The sequence below is a fragment of the Carcharodon carcharias genome, chromosome 16 (genome assembly GCF_017639515.1).
Source record: "Carcharodon carcharias isolate sCarCar2 chromosome 16, sCarCar2.pri, whole genome shotgun sequence".
Taxonomy (NCBI): Eukaryota; Metazoa; Chordata; class Chondrichthyes; order Lamniformes; family Lamnidae; genus Carcharodon; species Carcharodon carcharias.
The window spans coordinates 117,330,464-117,347,571 of NC_054482.1; the positions used below are offsets into that span (position 1 = coordinate 117,330,464).

Consider the following 17,108-nt stretch of genomic DNA (forward strand, 5'->3'; position numbering starts at 1 on the left):
TTGACAAATTTGCTAGAGTTCTTTGAGGATATAACAAGCAGAGTTGATAAAAGGGGAACAGTAGATGTAGTGTATTTGGATATCTAGAAGGCATTTGATAAGGTGCCACATAAAAAGGTTATTGCACAAGACAGGTGCGCACGGTATTGGGGGTAATGTATTAGCAAGGATTGGTTAACAGAGAAGACAGGGTTGGGATTAATGGGTCTTTTTCATGTTGGAAAGATATAACTAGTGGAGTACCATAAGGATCAGTCCCAGGGCTTCAATTATTTACTATCTATATTAATGACTTGGAGGGGGGCAGAATGTAATGTATCCAAGTTTGCTGCTGATACAAAAACAGGTGGGAGGGCATGTTGTGATGAGGGCACAGGGAATCTGCAAGGGGATATAGACAGCTTCAGAGAGTGGGTGAAAATTTGGTAGATGGAGTTTAATGTAGGAAAGTGAGAGGTCATGCACTTTGGTAGGAAGAATCAAAAGGCAGACTATTATTTAAATGGGGCGACACTCCAAAAGAAGTGCAGCAGAGGGGGATCTGGGTGTTTTTGTGCATGAAACAAAAAAGTTAGCATACAGGTGAAGCAAATGATTAAAGCAGCAAATGGAATTTTGGCCTGTATTGCTTGGATGTTGGATTTTAAAAATAAGGCAGTTACAACTGTACAGAGTGTTAGTGAGGCCACACCTGGAGTGCTGTGTACAGTTTTGGTCCCTGTATTTAAGAAAGGATATACTGGCATTGGAGGCAGTTCAAAAGAGATTCACTAGGCTGATTCCTGGGATGAAGGGGTTGACTTATCAAGAATGGATAAACAGGTTAAGCCTTTATTCATTAGAGTTTAGAAGAATGAGAGGTGATCTTATAGGAACATACAAGATTCTGAAGTGGCTTGACAGGGCAGATGTTGAGATGACGTTTCACTAGTGGGGGAGTCTTGAACCAGGGGACATAGTCACAGTTTAAGGGGACACAGAAGAAATTCCTTTGTATCTCAAAGAGGGTAGTGATTGTCTGGAATTCCCTACCCAAGAGTTGTGGAGGTTAGCTCAAAGTATTTAGAGGTGGTAAATAGATTTTTGAAATATCAGGGAGTTGAGGGCTATGAGGAGCTGGCACAAGAGGAGTTGAGGCCTGGGGCAGATCAGCCATGACCTTATTGAATGGCAGGACAGACTTGAGGGGCTGAATGGCTTACCCTTGCTCCTATTTCTCATGTCCTTTATGTGCTTATCTAGCTTTCCCTTAAATGCATCTATACTACATACTTCAACACTGAGCTCTACATTCTCACCATCCCCTGGGTAAAGAAGTTTCTCCTGAATTCCTTATTGGATTTATTAGTGGCTACACAGATGGCCCCTGGCTCCAACCTCCCCATAAGCAGAAATAGGTTTTCTACATCTTATGGGGTGGAAATGGTGGTGCGGTGGTAGTATCACTAGATTAGTAATTCAGAGGCCTAGGCTAATCCTCTGGGAGTGCAGTTTCAAGTCCCATCACAGTAGCTTGTGGAATTTAATTCAGCTAATTAATTCAGGATTTGAAATCTAGTCTCAGTAATGGGGACCATGAAACCATCATCATAAAATCCATCTAAATCTATCATCCTTACCTGGTCTGGCCTACATGTGACTCCAGACCCCCACAGCAATGTGGTTTACTCTTAACTGCCCTCCAAAATGGCCTAGCAAGCCACTCAGTTCAAAGACAATCAGGGATGGGCAAAAGATGCTAGCCATACCAGTGACAACCACATCCCATGGAAGAATAAATTAAAAGCTTGTATTTTTTCCAAAAAGACTTCTATCCAACCATTTCTCAAGTCTTCTCTTTTTTTAAAGAAATGAGCAGACTTGGGCTCTATCTATCCAGTTAGCTATTACCTTCCACTTCTGGGAAGATTCTCAAATCTTTTGCAGACCCCCTCCAGTGCCTTTTTTTTGGTAATATAGAGACCAGTACCAGTACTTGCACATATTCCAAGTATAGTCTAGTTAAGAGTCAATACAAATTTACCACGACACACATGTCATTGGAATAATCCACCTTGCTGGCTCCTCTGAAAATAAGCCCCTGATGCAAATTTGGGCTGACATATGGATGCTCGTTTGCTTTGTTGAAGCGTTGTTGCTGGAAGCCAGAAATACCACATCAACTTCTGCAACTGCCCAAACCTGTGGGCAGTCAGGGAAGAGTTCCAGGCATAAACCAGGAGGGTTAAGTTAGCACAAGCCAACCACCTAAAAGTTACTATTTGAAACCTAACAGATGCAGCATTCATCACAAATGTAGAAACAGAAAATTTACAGCACAAGGGACCATTTGATCCATTACATTTGTAATAACCATTTAACAAGGAACAAAGAAATTAAAATCTATTTTTGGGATAGTTCCTCATCCGAGCTGTTGTTACTTTCAGATCCCTTCAGAGATGGGCTTTGGTAAGGCCACATCTGGAATACTGCATATCGTATTGATCGCCTTATTTAAGGAAAGATATAAATACATTTGTTCAGGGAAGGTTTAACAGATGTTACTTGGATTGAGTGGATTGTCATATGAGGAAAGGCTGGACATACTAGGCTTGTATCTGCTGGAGTTAAGAGGCAATTTGATTGAAACAAGATCCTGAGGGGACTTCATAAGATGAATGCGGAAAAGATGCTTCCTCTTTTGGGAGACTCTAGAACTTGGGGTCGCTTTCAAAATAAGGGGTCACCCATTTAGGATGGAGATGAGGAAAAGTTTTTTCTGGAGGGTTGAGAGACTGGAATTCTCTTCCACAAAAGGTGATTGAGGCAGTGTCTTTGAATACCTTAAGGCAGAAGTAGATAGATTCTTGATAAGCAAGGGAGGTGAAAGGTTATCAAGTGTAGGTAGGAATACAATGTTAAAAATCAGATGAGCCAATATCTTATTGAATGGCTGAGCAGGCTTGAGGGGCCAAATGACCCACTCTTGCTCCTAATTCATATGTAAATTTGAATGTACATACATATTCATACTTTCAGACTATTTCAATGATCTCCTGACTGGCCTCCAACTTTGTAATCTTCCTAAACTTGAATTCATCCAAATCACAGTTGCCTATAACCTAACTTGCATCACATGTCAGTCATCCATTACCTGTGCTCATGACCCACATTGGCTTCTGGACTAGCAAAACAAAACTCTCATACTTACAATCATATCCCTCCAGGTCCTTGCATTTTTCCTGCACCCCCCCCCCCCCCATCACGTGACTTCCTTTACTCCCGTAACCTTCATGTCTTCCTCCAAATCCCCAACTGCTTCACCATAGAAGTTGGACCTTCAGCTGCCTCAGCCCCACGCTTTGAATTCTCACTCACTGTGCTCTGTCTTGTTCCTTAGAACCTGCCTCCTTGTCTAATACCTTTTTCAGTAGCTACGAAATGTGTTTGGAATTCCTGAGTGTGTGAAAGGCAAAAGAAAGGCTTGCATTTAATGCCTATGGGAAGGAAATTTATACTGATGCTAGGACTTGTTTGCATTTCCAATCTTCAGAATTTGTAAGAGGTGAAGTATGAATACAAGCTTGCTTTGTGTCACATCAGGAGCTCTGCCAACTTTCCATCCCACTCCCTTCCCCAACCTCTGCAACTTGATCAGTCATCACAGTTCCAGGAGTTCCTCAGGGTAGTGTCCTAGGCCCAATCATCTTCAGCTGCTTCAATTACCTTCCTTCCATCATAAGATCATGTTCACTGATGATTGCACGATGTTCAACACCATTTATGGACTGCTTCAGTACCTGAGGAGTCATGTCCAAGTGCAGCAAGATCTGGACAACATCCAGGCTTGGGCTGACAAGTGGCCAGTAACATTCACACCACAGAAGTGTCAGGCAATGACCATCTCCAACAAGAGAGAATCTAACCATTGCCCCTTGATGTTCAATAGCATTGCCATGACATATGGGACACTTGCCTTTAATCAATCGAGGGATAGATTACAAAAGTAGGGAGGTCATGTTGGAGTTATATAGAACCTTGATGAGACCACAGCTGGAGTACTGTGTGCAATTCTGGTCGCCACATTATAGGAAGGATGTGATTGCACTGGAGGGGGTGCAGAGGAGATTCACCAGGATGTTGCCTGGGATGAAACATTTAAGTTATGAAGAGAGGTTGGATAGACTTGGGTTGTTTTCAATGGAGCAGAGAAGACTGAGGGGGCGACCTGATCGAGGTGTACAAGATTATGAGGGGCATGGACAGGGTGGATAGGGAGCAGCTGTTCCCCTTAGTTGAAGGGTCAGTCACAAGGGGGCATAAGTTCAAGGTGAGGGGCAGGAGGTTTCGGGGGGGATATGAAGAAAAGCTTTTTTATCCAGAGGGTGGTGACTGTCTGGAATGCGCTGCCTGGGAGGGTGGTGGAGGCGGGTTGCCTCACATCCTTTAAAAAGTACCTGGATGAGCACTTGGCACGTCATAACGTTCAAGGCTATGGGCCAAGTGCTGGTAAATGGGATTAGGTAGGTAGATCAGGTGTTTCTCTTATGTCAGTGCAGACTCGATGGGCCAAAGGGTCTTTTCTGCACCATGATGTGAATCCCCCATTATCAACATCCTGGGTATTATCATTGAGTGAAACCTGAACTGGACTAGCTATATAAATATAATGGCTACAAGAGCAGGTCAGAGGCTAGGAATCGTGCGATTAGTAACTCACCTCCCGACTCCCCAAAGCCTATCCACCACCTACAAGGCAGAAGTCAGGAGTGTGATGGAATACTCCCCACTTGCCTGGATGAATGCAGTTCCCACATCACTCAAGAAACTTGACACTGTCCAGGACAAAGTAGCCCACTTGATTGGCACATCAACATTCACTCCAACACCAACACAGTAGCAGCAGTGTGTACCATCTACAAGATGCACTGCAGGAATTCACCAAGGCTCCTTTGACAGTTGACCACTGCCATCTAGAAGGACAAGGGCATTGGGTACATGGGAACATCACCACCTTGAAAATCACCTCCAAGTCACCCACTATCCTGACTTGGAAATATATCGCTGTTCCTTCACCATCGCTGGGTCAAAATCCTGAAATTCCCTCCCTAACAGAGCCATGGGTGTACCTACACCACATGGACTGCAGCAGTACAAGGCAGCAGCTCACCACCACTTGAGGGTAACAAATGCTGGCCCAGCCAGCAAAGCCCACATCCCATGAATGAATAAAAAAATCTCCCTCACTCCTTGGAGGACAGGTGATAAACCTACCACTAAATGCTATTAGAGGATGATCTGAAATATGATAAGGCTGCAGGAGAATTGAGACCATAATCTTTTTCATTCAATTGTACAAATCAGGCAATTGAATAATGGGTAAAAAGTGGAAGGCTTAATATGAATAGCTGTATGAAAACAAACATTTATATAACACCTTTCATGCAGTAACGTGCCTTGAAATGTTTTACAAGAGCAAGTACCAAATAAAATTAGACACAATCACAAGGAAGTATTAGTGCAGCTGACCAACAGCTTGGTCAAATTGTTAGACTTTAACAAGGAAGTGGAGAGGCAGGGGGTTTAGGGAGAGAATTGTAGAGCTTGGACAAAGTGACTGGGCCTTCAGTCATCAATGGAAAAATAAATCAGATGTGCAAGAGCCAGAGTCAATGGAGGCGGAGGTGGTGGCTGAGAGCATGAAGCACAATCTCCATGAGAAGCAGTTCGTGTCCTTTGGAGATCAAGGGGCGTTTCCAGATCCCTTCAGAGATGGGCTTTCCCCACCCCCATTTAAAAAAGGAGAGGCTTCCATCTCATACCTAGAAGAATCAATGTAACAATCCACACAATGACAAAGCCCTCCAAACAGTTTCAAACAAATAAGGTAGTCACTGGTCACTAATAAATGGAGTAGGGAATTTGGGAGAAACTCCTTTGTTCAGACACCGGTGAGGGCAGAACTTGCTACCACAGCTGGGGAGTGGTTGAGGCAAAGAACATAGATGCACTTAAGGAGAAGCTCGATAAATATCAGAGGGAGAAAGTAGTAAAACATTGATGGGGTGGATGAAGGTTCAGCAATCATAAGTAGGCTATTTGGCTCAGAGCCTACTCCACCATTCAATAAGATCATTGCTGATCGGATTATGGCCTTACCTCCATTTTTCTGATGTGCCCCATATGAATATGTGGAGGATAAACACCAGCATGGACTAGTTGGGCCAAATGGCCTGTTTTGCACTGTAAATTTTATGTAATTAATCATCTTTCTACTATAGATTATGCTTCAAACATCTAACCAGCTAGCAAATACATCAAGATTATCCTTGGCACAGGATTATTGCAACCGTGGGATAGCAAGAACTCTACTAAATTGAGCCTTAAGCATCAGTAGCAAACATTTATTTTCTTCTTAGTCCAGAATTCAACATTGGTGCAACAGAAACTACATAACAGATAACAGGACTTCTTACAAATTCTTTTCCTTGAATAATCAAGTGAACTGTATAAAACACAGATAAGGCTTGCAAACACTCGATATACTCTATAACAATAACTTACCAATATAAACTAACGTTAACATTTACACTACAGTCAAGGTTGTAAACATTTGGCACATTAGTAACCAAAATAGGACTTTTAATTGATCAAAAAGTGCTCCACTAGACGCCAATAAATAGGAAAATGGGTTGGGGGAAAACGTTTCTCATCTGCAACTCTTCAAAAAGTGGATTGAAAGACAGTAGATTAATGCACTTTGCATTTATCTGCCAACCTGAATATTAAACAAAATCAATTTCTGATTGAAGGAAGTCAAGCATGGCCAATGGGAAGTTGCGTCATTGCACGAGATGGAAGAGGTCGAAGTCCCAGTGATGTTGGTGAGTGAGCTGTTAACAGGATCAAGAGATTAGATTTCAAGACATGACTAAAATACTTACAAGATTCAACTAAAATTAGAACACAAAATAGGAACATGAGCAATTTCAGTAAGAGTATCCATGCTGCCCAAGTGTGTTCAGTCAGCATTTTATTTTCATTTATTCAAGAAAAATGGGTGTCATTAGCAGTGGACCTGCTTTCTTGAACAGCGGCAGTCCGTGTGGTGAAGGCACTCCCACAGAATCATCAGGGAAGCAGGTACAGGGTCTGGACCCAATGATGAAGGCTGCTGCCCTCATCCTTCAAGGTTGTGGTTTTGGTTGGAGGTCTGAGAAGCCTTGGTGAGTTGCTGCTAATTTATACCACTTGTATCAGCTCAAGTGGCAACTCCAACTAGAATCAGGAGGTTGCAAGTTCAATACCCACTCCAAAAAACTTGTGCACAAAAGCTAGGGACACGACAGTCCCAGGGATTAATGAAAGGGTGCAGCCTTGGCCAACTAGAATGGAGCAGGCTCCATGTTTTATTCTTAAAACATCCTTCTGGAGTGCTATACTATCAGAGGTGCCATTTTTGCCAGAGATGTGCCCTCTCACGTTAAAGATTCCAGAGCAGGGAGCTTCTCCACCATTGGCCAAAATTCATCCCTCAACCAACTTGGGCTGAAAATCTGATCATTACCACATCGCTATTGTGGGAGCTTGCTGTACATAAATTGGTTGTTGAATTTTCCTACATTACAACAGTGACTACATCACAAAGTACATGGGCACCCTGAGGCAATGAAATGAGCTCTCTTTACAGTTTTTAAAAATTATTTAATGGGATGTGGGTGTCATTGGCAAGGCCAGCAGTTGTTACCCACTCCGAATGGCCCTTGAACTGAGTGGCTTGCTGGTCATTTCAGAGGGCAGTTTAAGAGTCAGCCACGTTGCTGTGGATCTGGAGTCACATGCAGGCCATAGGCAGATGGCAGGTTCATAAGAAATAGGAGCAGACCATTAGGCCCCTCAAGCCTGCTCTGCCATTCATTAAGATCATGGCTGATCTAGTGTTGCGATTTCCACATTCCCATCTAACCCCAATAACCTTAGATTCTTGTTAGGCAAGGGAATCAATCTACCTTCCTCTGCCTTAAAAATATTCAATGACTCCACCTCCACCACCTTCTGAGGTAGAGAATTCCAAAGTCGCACAACACAAAAAATTCTCATCTGTCTTAAAAGGGTGACCCTAATTTTAAATCAGTGCCACCTAGCTCTGGACTCAAACCCACAAGAGGAAACATCCTTTCAACATCCACCTTAAGGCTGTTCAGGATCTTGTATTCTTCAATCAAATCACCCCTCACACTTTTAAACTCGTGGAAAGAAGCCCATTCTGTCCAACCTTTCCTCATAAGGCAACCCACTCATTCCAGATATCAATCTAGTAAACCTCCTCTGAACCGCCTCCAATGAATCTACATTCTTCCCTAAATAAGGAGACCAAAACTGCACAGTGCTCGAGGTGTGGTCTCACAAATGCCCTGTATAATTGAAGCATAACATTCTTACTTTTATGTTCAATCCCCCTCGTAAAAGATAACATTCCATTAGCCTTAATTACTTGCTGTACTTGCAGACTAACTTTGTGACTCATGCACGAGGACACCAAAATCCCTCTGCACCTGTTCTCCAATTAAGTAATACTCTGCTCTTTTGTTCTTCCTGACAAAGTGAACTTCACATTTTCCTACATTAAGCTCCATTTGCCGGTCTTTGCCCACTCACTCAACCTATATTCATCTGCAACCTCAGGTCCTCTTCACAACATACCTTCCTACCTATCGTGTCATCTGAAAATTTAGCTACCATGTCTTCACTCCCCTCACCTAAGTCATCAATGTAAACTGTAAAACATTGAGGTCCCAATACAGACCCCTGTGGGATACCACTCATCACATCCTGACATTCAGAAAGGCCCATTTATGCATACACTGCTTTCTGCCAGCCAATCTTCTATCCATGCTAATATGTTACCCACTACACCATGTGCTTTTATTTTCTGTAATAATCTTTGATATGGCACCTTATCAAATGCCTTGAAATCCAAGTACAGTACATCTACAAGCTTCCCTTTATTCACTGCATGTTACTCCTTCAAAAAACTCAAATTGGTTAAACATTATTTCCCTTTCACAAAACCATGCTGACTCTTCCATTGCTTTGAACTCTTAAGCGGACAGCTATAATCTCCTTACTGATCGATTCTAATAACTTGCCCACAACAGACATCAAGCTAAACAGCGTATAGTTTCGTGTTTTCTGCCTCCCTCCCTTCTTGAAGAGGGGTTATATTTGCTACTTTCCAGACCTTTCCAGAATCTAGCAAATTTTGGAAAATTAACACCAGCACATCAACTACCTCATTAGCCACCTCTTTAAGATCCTAGGGCATAGTCCATTGGGGCCCGGAGACTTGCTAGCCTGCAGCTCCAGTTTGCTCAGTACCATTTCCCTATTGATTTCAATTTCAGAATCACAATCAGTGCAGAAGAGGCCCTTTGGCCCATCGAGTCTGCACCAACATGTGAGAAACACCTGGCCTACCAACCCAATCTCATTTACCAGCTCTTGGCCCACAGCCTCGAATGTTATGATGTGCCAAGTGCTCATCCAGGTACTTTTTAAAGGATGTGAGGCAACCCACCTCCACCACCACCCTCAGGCAGCACATTCCAGACCGTCACCACCACTGGGTTAAAAAAAAAGTTTTTCCTCCCAACCCCACTAAACCTCCTGCCCCTCACCTTGAGGTTATGCCCCTTTGTGACTGACCCTTCAACTAAGGGGAACAGCTTCTCCCTATCCACCCTGTCCATGCCCCTCAATCTTGTACATCTTGATCAGGTCGCCCATCAGTCTTCTCTGCTCCAATGAAAACAACCCAAGTCTATCCAACCTCTCTTCATAAATGTTTCACCCCAGGCAACATCTTGGTGAATCTCCTCTGCACCCCCTCCAGTGCAATCACATCCTTCCTATAATGTTGTGACCAGAACTGCACACAGTACTCCAGCTGTGGCCTCACCAAGGTTCTATACAACTCCAACATGACCTCCCTACTTTTGTAGTCTATGCCTCGATTGATAAAGGCAAGTGTCCCATATGCCTTTTTCACCATCCCACTAACATGCCCCTCCGCCTTCAGAGATCTATGGACACACACGCCAAGGTCCCTTTGTTCCTCAGAACATCCTAGTGTCATGCTGTTCATTGAATACTTCCTTGTCAAATGACTCATTCCAAAGTGTATCACCTCATACTTTTCAGGGTTAAATTCCATCTGCCACTTATCTGCCCATTTGACCATCCCGTCTATATCTTCCTGTAGCCCAAGACACTCAACCTCACTATTAACCACCCGGCCAACCTTTGTGTCATCTGCAAACTTAATACTCCCCCGCTTCCCCAACCCACACCCCCCCCTCCCCAGTCACCTATGTCATTTATATAAATGACAAATAGGGGACCGAGCACAGGTCCATGGTACGCCACTGGACACTGGCTTCCAATCACTAAAGCATCCTTCTGTCATCACCCTCTGTCTCCTACAACTAAGCCAATTTTGAATCCACCTTATCAAATTACCTTGTGTCCCATGTGCATTTGCCTTCTTTATAAGTCTCCCATGTGGGACCTTGTCAAAGGCTTTACTGAAATCCATATAAACTACATCAACTGCACCACCCTCATCTACACACCTGGTCACCCCCTCAAAAAATATCAAATTTGTTAGGCCTGACCTCCCTCTGACAAAGCCATGCTGACTATCCCTGATTAAACCTTGCCTCTCCAAGTGGAGATAGATCATCTCCTTCAGAACTTTCTCCAATAGTTTCCCTACCACTGACGTGAGACTCACTGGCCTGTAGTTCCCTGGCTTATCTCTACAACCCTTCTTAAATAGCGGAACCACATTAGCTGTTCTCCAGTCCTCTGGAACCTCCCTCATGGCCAGAGAGGAATTAAAAATTTGGGTCAGAGCACCTGCAATCTCCTCTCTTGCCTCCCTCAGCAGTCTGGGATACAAATCATCCGGACCTGGAGATTTGTCCACTTTTAAGCCTGCCAACACCTCCAATACCTTGTCACTCCCTATATCAATTTGCTTAAGAACCTCATTCGCCAAGTTCGATACATCTTCACCCAAGAGAATGAGGATGAAGGTATGTGAAGCATTCGTTCAACATTCTACTGATATCCTCTGGCTCCACCCATAGATTGCCCCCTTGGTCCCTTATGGACCCTACTCTTTCCCTGGTTATCCTCTTCCCATTAATATACTTATAGAATATCTTGGGATTTTCCCTGTTACCAGCCAGAGTTTTCTCATATCCCCTCTTTGCTCTCCTGATTGCTCTCTTAAGCTCCACCCTGCACTGTCTGTACTCCACTAATGTCTCCACTAAATTGCTTCCCTTGGACCTGCTAAAAGCCTCTTTTCCTTATCATAACCTGAATATCTCTGGTCATCCATGGTTCTCTGGGCTTGTTACTCCTTCCTATCACCCTGGAGGGAACATGTTGAGCCTGTACCCTCCCCATTTTTTTTTTGAATGCACCCCACTGCTCCTCTGTAGATTTCCCCACAAGTAGCTGTTCCCAGTCTACCTTGGCCAGATCCTGCCTTATTTTACTAAAATCCACTCTCCTCCAATCCAAAATATTTTTTTGAAACTTGTCTATTTCTTTGTCCATAACAAGCTTAAACTGTATCATGTTGTGGTTGCTTTCACTAAAATGCTCCCCCACCACCACCTCAGCCACCTGTCCGGCTTCATTCCCCAGAATTAGGTCCAGCACTGCACCATCCCTTGCTGGACCCGCTACATATTGACAATTTCACCAAGTTCCTCTCTCCCTTTCACCTCCTGATTTGCAGCTATTACTGGGATGTTTTTGTATCCTCTATATAGTGAACACAGAAGCAAAATGTTTATTTCTTTATCTATTAACTCCCACTGTCACTCTCAAGAGCCACCACCCATTTTATTTGCCCTGTTTAAATACCTGTAGAAACTCATTTCTAGCTAGCTTCTTTTCAATAATTTCTTTCTCCTGGTTAACCTTTGGACATTGTGTTCTTTATATTCTGTCCAATCTGTCCTGCCATTCATTTTTGCAGACTTGTATGCTTTTCTTAACATCTCTAGTTAACCAGAGATTGTGGGCCCTCCCCTTAGAATTTTTCTTTGTAATAGGAATGTACTTATTCTGAACACTCTGGAATATCCCATTAAATGCCTGCCACTGCTTCAGTATTGATCCATCCACTGCTTCACTATTGATCCATCCTCTAGCCTAGTTTCCCAGTTCACTTCAGCTAGCTCAGCTTTTATCCCCATATAGTTGCCCTTATTTAAGTTTAAGACCCACTCTTCTCCCTTTTAAACTGGATGTAAAGTTTAATCATATCGTGGTCACTGCTACCTAGGGATGCCTTTACTCTGGAGGTCATTAAGTAATCCTGTCATGTTACATAATACCAAGTCTAATAGGTTCGTTGCAGAATATGCTGCTTTAAGAAACTATCTTGAAAGCATTCTAAGAACTCCTCATCCAGGCTATGACTGCCAATCTGATTTTTCCAGTTTGTGCAGATTAAAATCACCCATGATTGTTACTGTCCCTTTATCACAAGCACACTTTCTCTTGAATACTTTGTCCTACACTGTGGCTACTGTTAAGGGGCCTGTAGACCCACTAATGACTTTTCTGCTCCCTATTCCTCATCTCCATCCAAACCTATTCCTTTTCCTAAGTGTGAACCAGATATTTGATGGTCATCATTTGAGACTTTCAATTCCAGTCTTATGAATCGAATGTAAACTCTACCAGCTGCCACAGTGGGATTTGAACCCATGTCTCCAGAGCGTGGGCTCCACAGCATGAGCCTCAGTCTCTGGATTACCTGTCCAGTGACATTACATTTCACCCTTTTGCAACCAAAATTAGAGCAAACCATTTCCTTTCACTCAAGAAAGCTTGCAATGTTGGTTTGCAATGTTTCTTTCAAACTCCCCAAACCATAGCTGACCAGGCCTGTCAGAAAAACGTTTACACCACATTCCAATGCCTCAAAAGTACAGATTCAGTAAGTGGGTTACTCAGCCCCTCAAGCCTATCCTGCCAATCAATTGAATGGCAGAACAAGCAGAGGGACTGAATGGTCTACTCCCTTAGCCCCATATTTAGAGGACAGCAGCTCACAAGAGGTCACAACAGAAAGGAGAAACAACACAGGACCAAGAGCTTAAAAAAATTATCAAATTTAATTTCTTTTCCTCTTGGTCATTCTTTGAAACAAAATGGAACAAATTGCCTGGCCATTAGTAATGTTTTGCAAGCAATTAAGCCTTTAAAAAGAAAAAATTGGTAATAAACGTTTGTTGTTCAAGAACATTCAAGCACACCCAAAATGAATCAACTCCACAACAGACTAGTTAATTAACAGTTAGAAAATTAACATTGAAGGGAATGAAACACCAAAATCTTCCAACATTACGTTTTAAAATCAGATATGACAAGTTAAATTTATGGCTGCTAAATCAAAATCCTCGAATTCCTAACCAAACACTGTGGGAGTACCATGGCCAACGTTTATTGCCCATCTCTAGTTGCTCTAAGTGGAGGAGGGCAGTTGTGTGTGAACTGCCAGGAGCAGATGGAGGTTCACTGGGCCATTTTAAAAGGCAGCCATGTTAGCATGGAATTGGAGTCATATTTCTTCGCTAAAGGATTTTGACAAACCGGTCAGGGCTTTACAATTTCCATGATCACTTCTACAAATACAAGCTATTTTCAGATTTCATTTAATTAAAATTGCAGTTTCAGATTCAGCGACAGGATTTGAATTCACATTCTCTGGGTTTTTTTTAAAAAAAAACAGCAACACGCACTATGTTACCATACCTGGTAATATGCAGAGCTAATATAGTTGGGGAACTCAAACTTGAGAAGTAATTTTTTAAACATGTAAAAAAAATTCTAATTCCAAGAACGAGGTTTGTTGAGACATTGGAAAGAAAGAAACACACAAGCTCCAGATATGCCAAAGCAATGAAGTACCTTAAGAAATTGAGTCACTTGTGCAGGAAATATGACAACTAATTTGCACACAGCCAAGGTCCCAAAAATAGCAATGTGACAAGGGTTTGGTGGTGGTGGTGGGAGAGGAATGCATATGTTGGAAAGAGTGGTGTAGTGGTAATGTTGCTGGACTTGTAATCCAGAGGCCTGGGTTCAAATCCCAACAGCAGCTGGTGGAATATGAATTCAATTAATAAAATCTGGAATTAAAAACTAGTCTCCGTAATTGCAACCAGACTGTTATAGAAAAATCTGTCATCTTTGCCGAGCCTACAAGTGACTCTAGACAGTAGCTGATTAGCTGCTCTCTGAAGTGGCCTAATAAGCCACACAGTTGTATCAAGCCACTATAAGAGAGTCAAAATGGACCAGCATTAACCAAAGCACCAGAAACAACTGCATACCTTTCCCTGTTAACGCTGTAAAGTTCCCTTACTGATATTTGAGGGTTTGTGCCAAGGCTGGAATAGCTGTCCCAAAGACTAGTTAAGCAACAGCCCAACTCACTATGAAGGCATGGTTTGATGAGTATGACCAAACATTTCATCACTATCCCAGACAGGACAAATCTACCAGAGGTGGTGGCAGTGACATGCAGTCAGGAGGGAGCCCTCAACATTGAGGTCACATGGCAAACAGGTCAAACATGGGCAAAGAATCATCTATTATTTGAGGGAGTGAACACCTGTGAAATAAGAGTTGTGGCAAGGATGCAATGCATTCTGGGGGGAAGGGGGTGACATTGCCCTCCTAAATGGCCAAGTAAGCCACTCAGTTGTATCAAAACCACTAAAAACCTAAAAAAGACAAACCACCATCTACCAAAGCACTGGAAATGACAATGGCACACCCTGCCTATCCTCTTTACTAACATCTGGGAGCTTGAGCCAAAGTTAGGAGAGTTGTCTCAGACATCAAGCAGCAACCTGACAGTCATGCTCAGCCAGGCCCAAGTATGTCCTGCCTTCTGACAGGACAGACCCACCGGAGGTGCGGCAGTGGTAAACAATCAAGACGGAGTTGCCCTGGGAGTTTTCAATAATGACTCTGGACCCAATGAAGTCCCATGACATCGGGTCAAACATGGGCAAAGAAACTTCCAGCTGGTTACCACCTACTGTCCCTACCACCACCATCCCCACCCCATCTTAATGAATCAATACTCCATGTCGAACACCACTTGGAGAAAGCACTAAGGGTGGCAAGGCCACAGAACACATTCGTAGTGATGGACAAGTCTCCCATCGAGTGGCTCAGTAGCATCACTACTGACCAAGCTGCCTGCGTTCTACAGGACATAGCTGCTAGATTGGGTCTGCAGCAGTTGGCAGGGAAAAACTACTTGGCCTGGTCCTCACCAATCTACTGCCAGAGATGTATCTGTCCATGACAGCATTGGAAAGAGTGACCACCGCAAAAGTCCTGGCAGAGACAAAGCCCTGTCTTCACATATTGAGGATACCCTCAATCGTGTTGAATGGCACTACCCACCATGCTAAAATGGAAAAGATTTCGAACTGATCCAGCAACTCAAAATTAGACAGACATTCATGAGGCACTGTGGGCCATCAGCAGCAGCAGAATTGTACTCAAACACAATCTGTAACCTCATGGCTCAACATATCCCCCACTACCATTACCATCAAGCTAGAGGATCAATCCAGATTGAATGTAGAGTGCAGGAGGGCATGCCAGGAGCAACACCACGGATACCTAAAAATATCAACCTGGTGAAGCTAAAACACAGGGCTACTTGTGTGCCAAACAGCATGAGTAGCAAGTGATAGACAGCTAAGCAATCCCACAACCAAAGGATTAGATTGAAGTCCTGCAGTCCTGCCACATCCAGACATGACAATTAAACAACTCACTGGAGGTGATGGCTCCACAGATATCCCCCAGCCTCAATGGGGGAGCCCAGCATGTCAGTGCAAAAAATAAGGCTGAAGTTACAACAATCTTCAGCCAGAAGTGCCAAGCGGATGATCCATCTCAGCCTCCTCCTGAGGTCCCCAGCATCACAGGTGCCAGTCTTCAGCCAATTCAATTCAGTCCATGTGAGATCAAGAAATGGCTAAAGGTACTAGATACAGCAAAGGCTATGGGTCCTGACAATGGTATTGAAGACTCATGCTCCAGAATCAACTGCTCCTCTAGCCAAGCTGTTGCAGTACAGCTACAACACTAGCACCTACCTGTGGAAAATCATGCAGGGTGTCTTGTCCACAAAAAGGACAAATCCAACCTGGCCAATTACTGCCCAGTCTACTCTCGATCATCAACAGTGCTAGCAACAGTACTTACTCAGCAATAACTTGCTCACTGACACTCAGTTTGGGTTCTGCCAGGGTCACTCAACTCGACCTCAAACATGGACAAAAGAGCTAAACTTTGAGGTGAGGAGATCTGCCTTTGACACCAAGGCAGCATTTGACAGAATGAGGCATCAAGGAGCCAAGTAAAATTGAAGTCAATGGAAATAAGGGGGAAAAACTCTCCACTGGTTTGAGTTATGCCTAACAAATAATGATTGTGGTTGTTGGAGGTCAATCATCTCAGCTCCAGGACATCACTATAGGAGCTCCTCAGAGTAGGTCCTAGGCCCAATCATCTTCAGTGGCTTCAGTGACCCTCCTGCCATAAGATCAGAAGTGGAAATGTTTGATGACTGCAATGTTCAGCAGCATTCACACTTGTGTTCATTTGCAGCAAGACATGGACAACATACAGACTTGAGCTAGCGTTACAACTGTTGTCACTTAGGTGCAGGCAATGACCATTTCCAATGAGAACACCTAAATCATCTTCCCTTGACATTCAATGGCATAAACAATGAATCTCCCAGCTTCAATATCCTGGGGGTTACCATTGACCAGATACTGTACAGCCATAAATACCATGGCTGCATGAGTGGGTCAGAGGTGAGTATCTCACCTCAAGTCTCCAAAGCCTGTCTACCATCTACAAGGTAGAAGTCAGGAATACTTTCCACTTACCTGGATGAGTGCAGCTCCAACAAAAGCTCAATAACATCCAGCACAAGCAGCCCACTTGATCAGCACCCCATTTACCACTGATACACAGTAGCAGCAGCGTATACCATCTACACA

At 43.4% G+C, this 17,108-nt stretch overlaps 2 protein-coding genes across 10 annotated transcripts in view; one reads left to right on the forward strand and one right to left on the reverse strand.

The window, feature by feature from the left end:
* The window catches only part of LOC121289241 (choline transporter-like protein 5), a 478,732-nt gene that overhangs the window by 377,362 nt on the left and 84,262 nt on the right, over positions 1–17,108 (forward strand). The window lies entirely within an intron of this gene.
* Positions 6,771–17,108, reverse strand: part of lhx8a (LIM homeobox 8a) — a 40,208-nt gene continuing 29,870 nt past the window's right edge. The window contains exon 8 of the mRNA XM_041208487.1: positions 6,771–6,872. Coding sequence (XP_041064421.1) covers positions 6,796–6,872 — 77 coding nt within the window. The 3' untranslated portion in view covers positions 6,771–6,795. The remainder of the gene's footprint in view (positions 6,873–17,108) is intronic.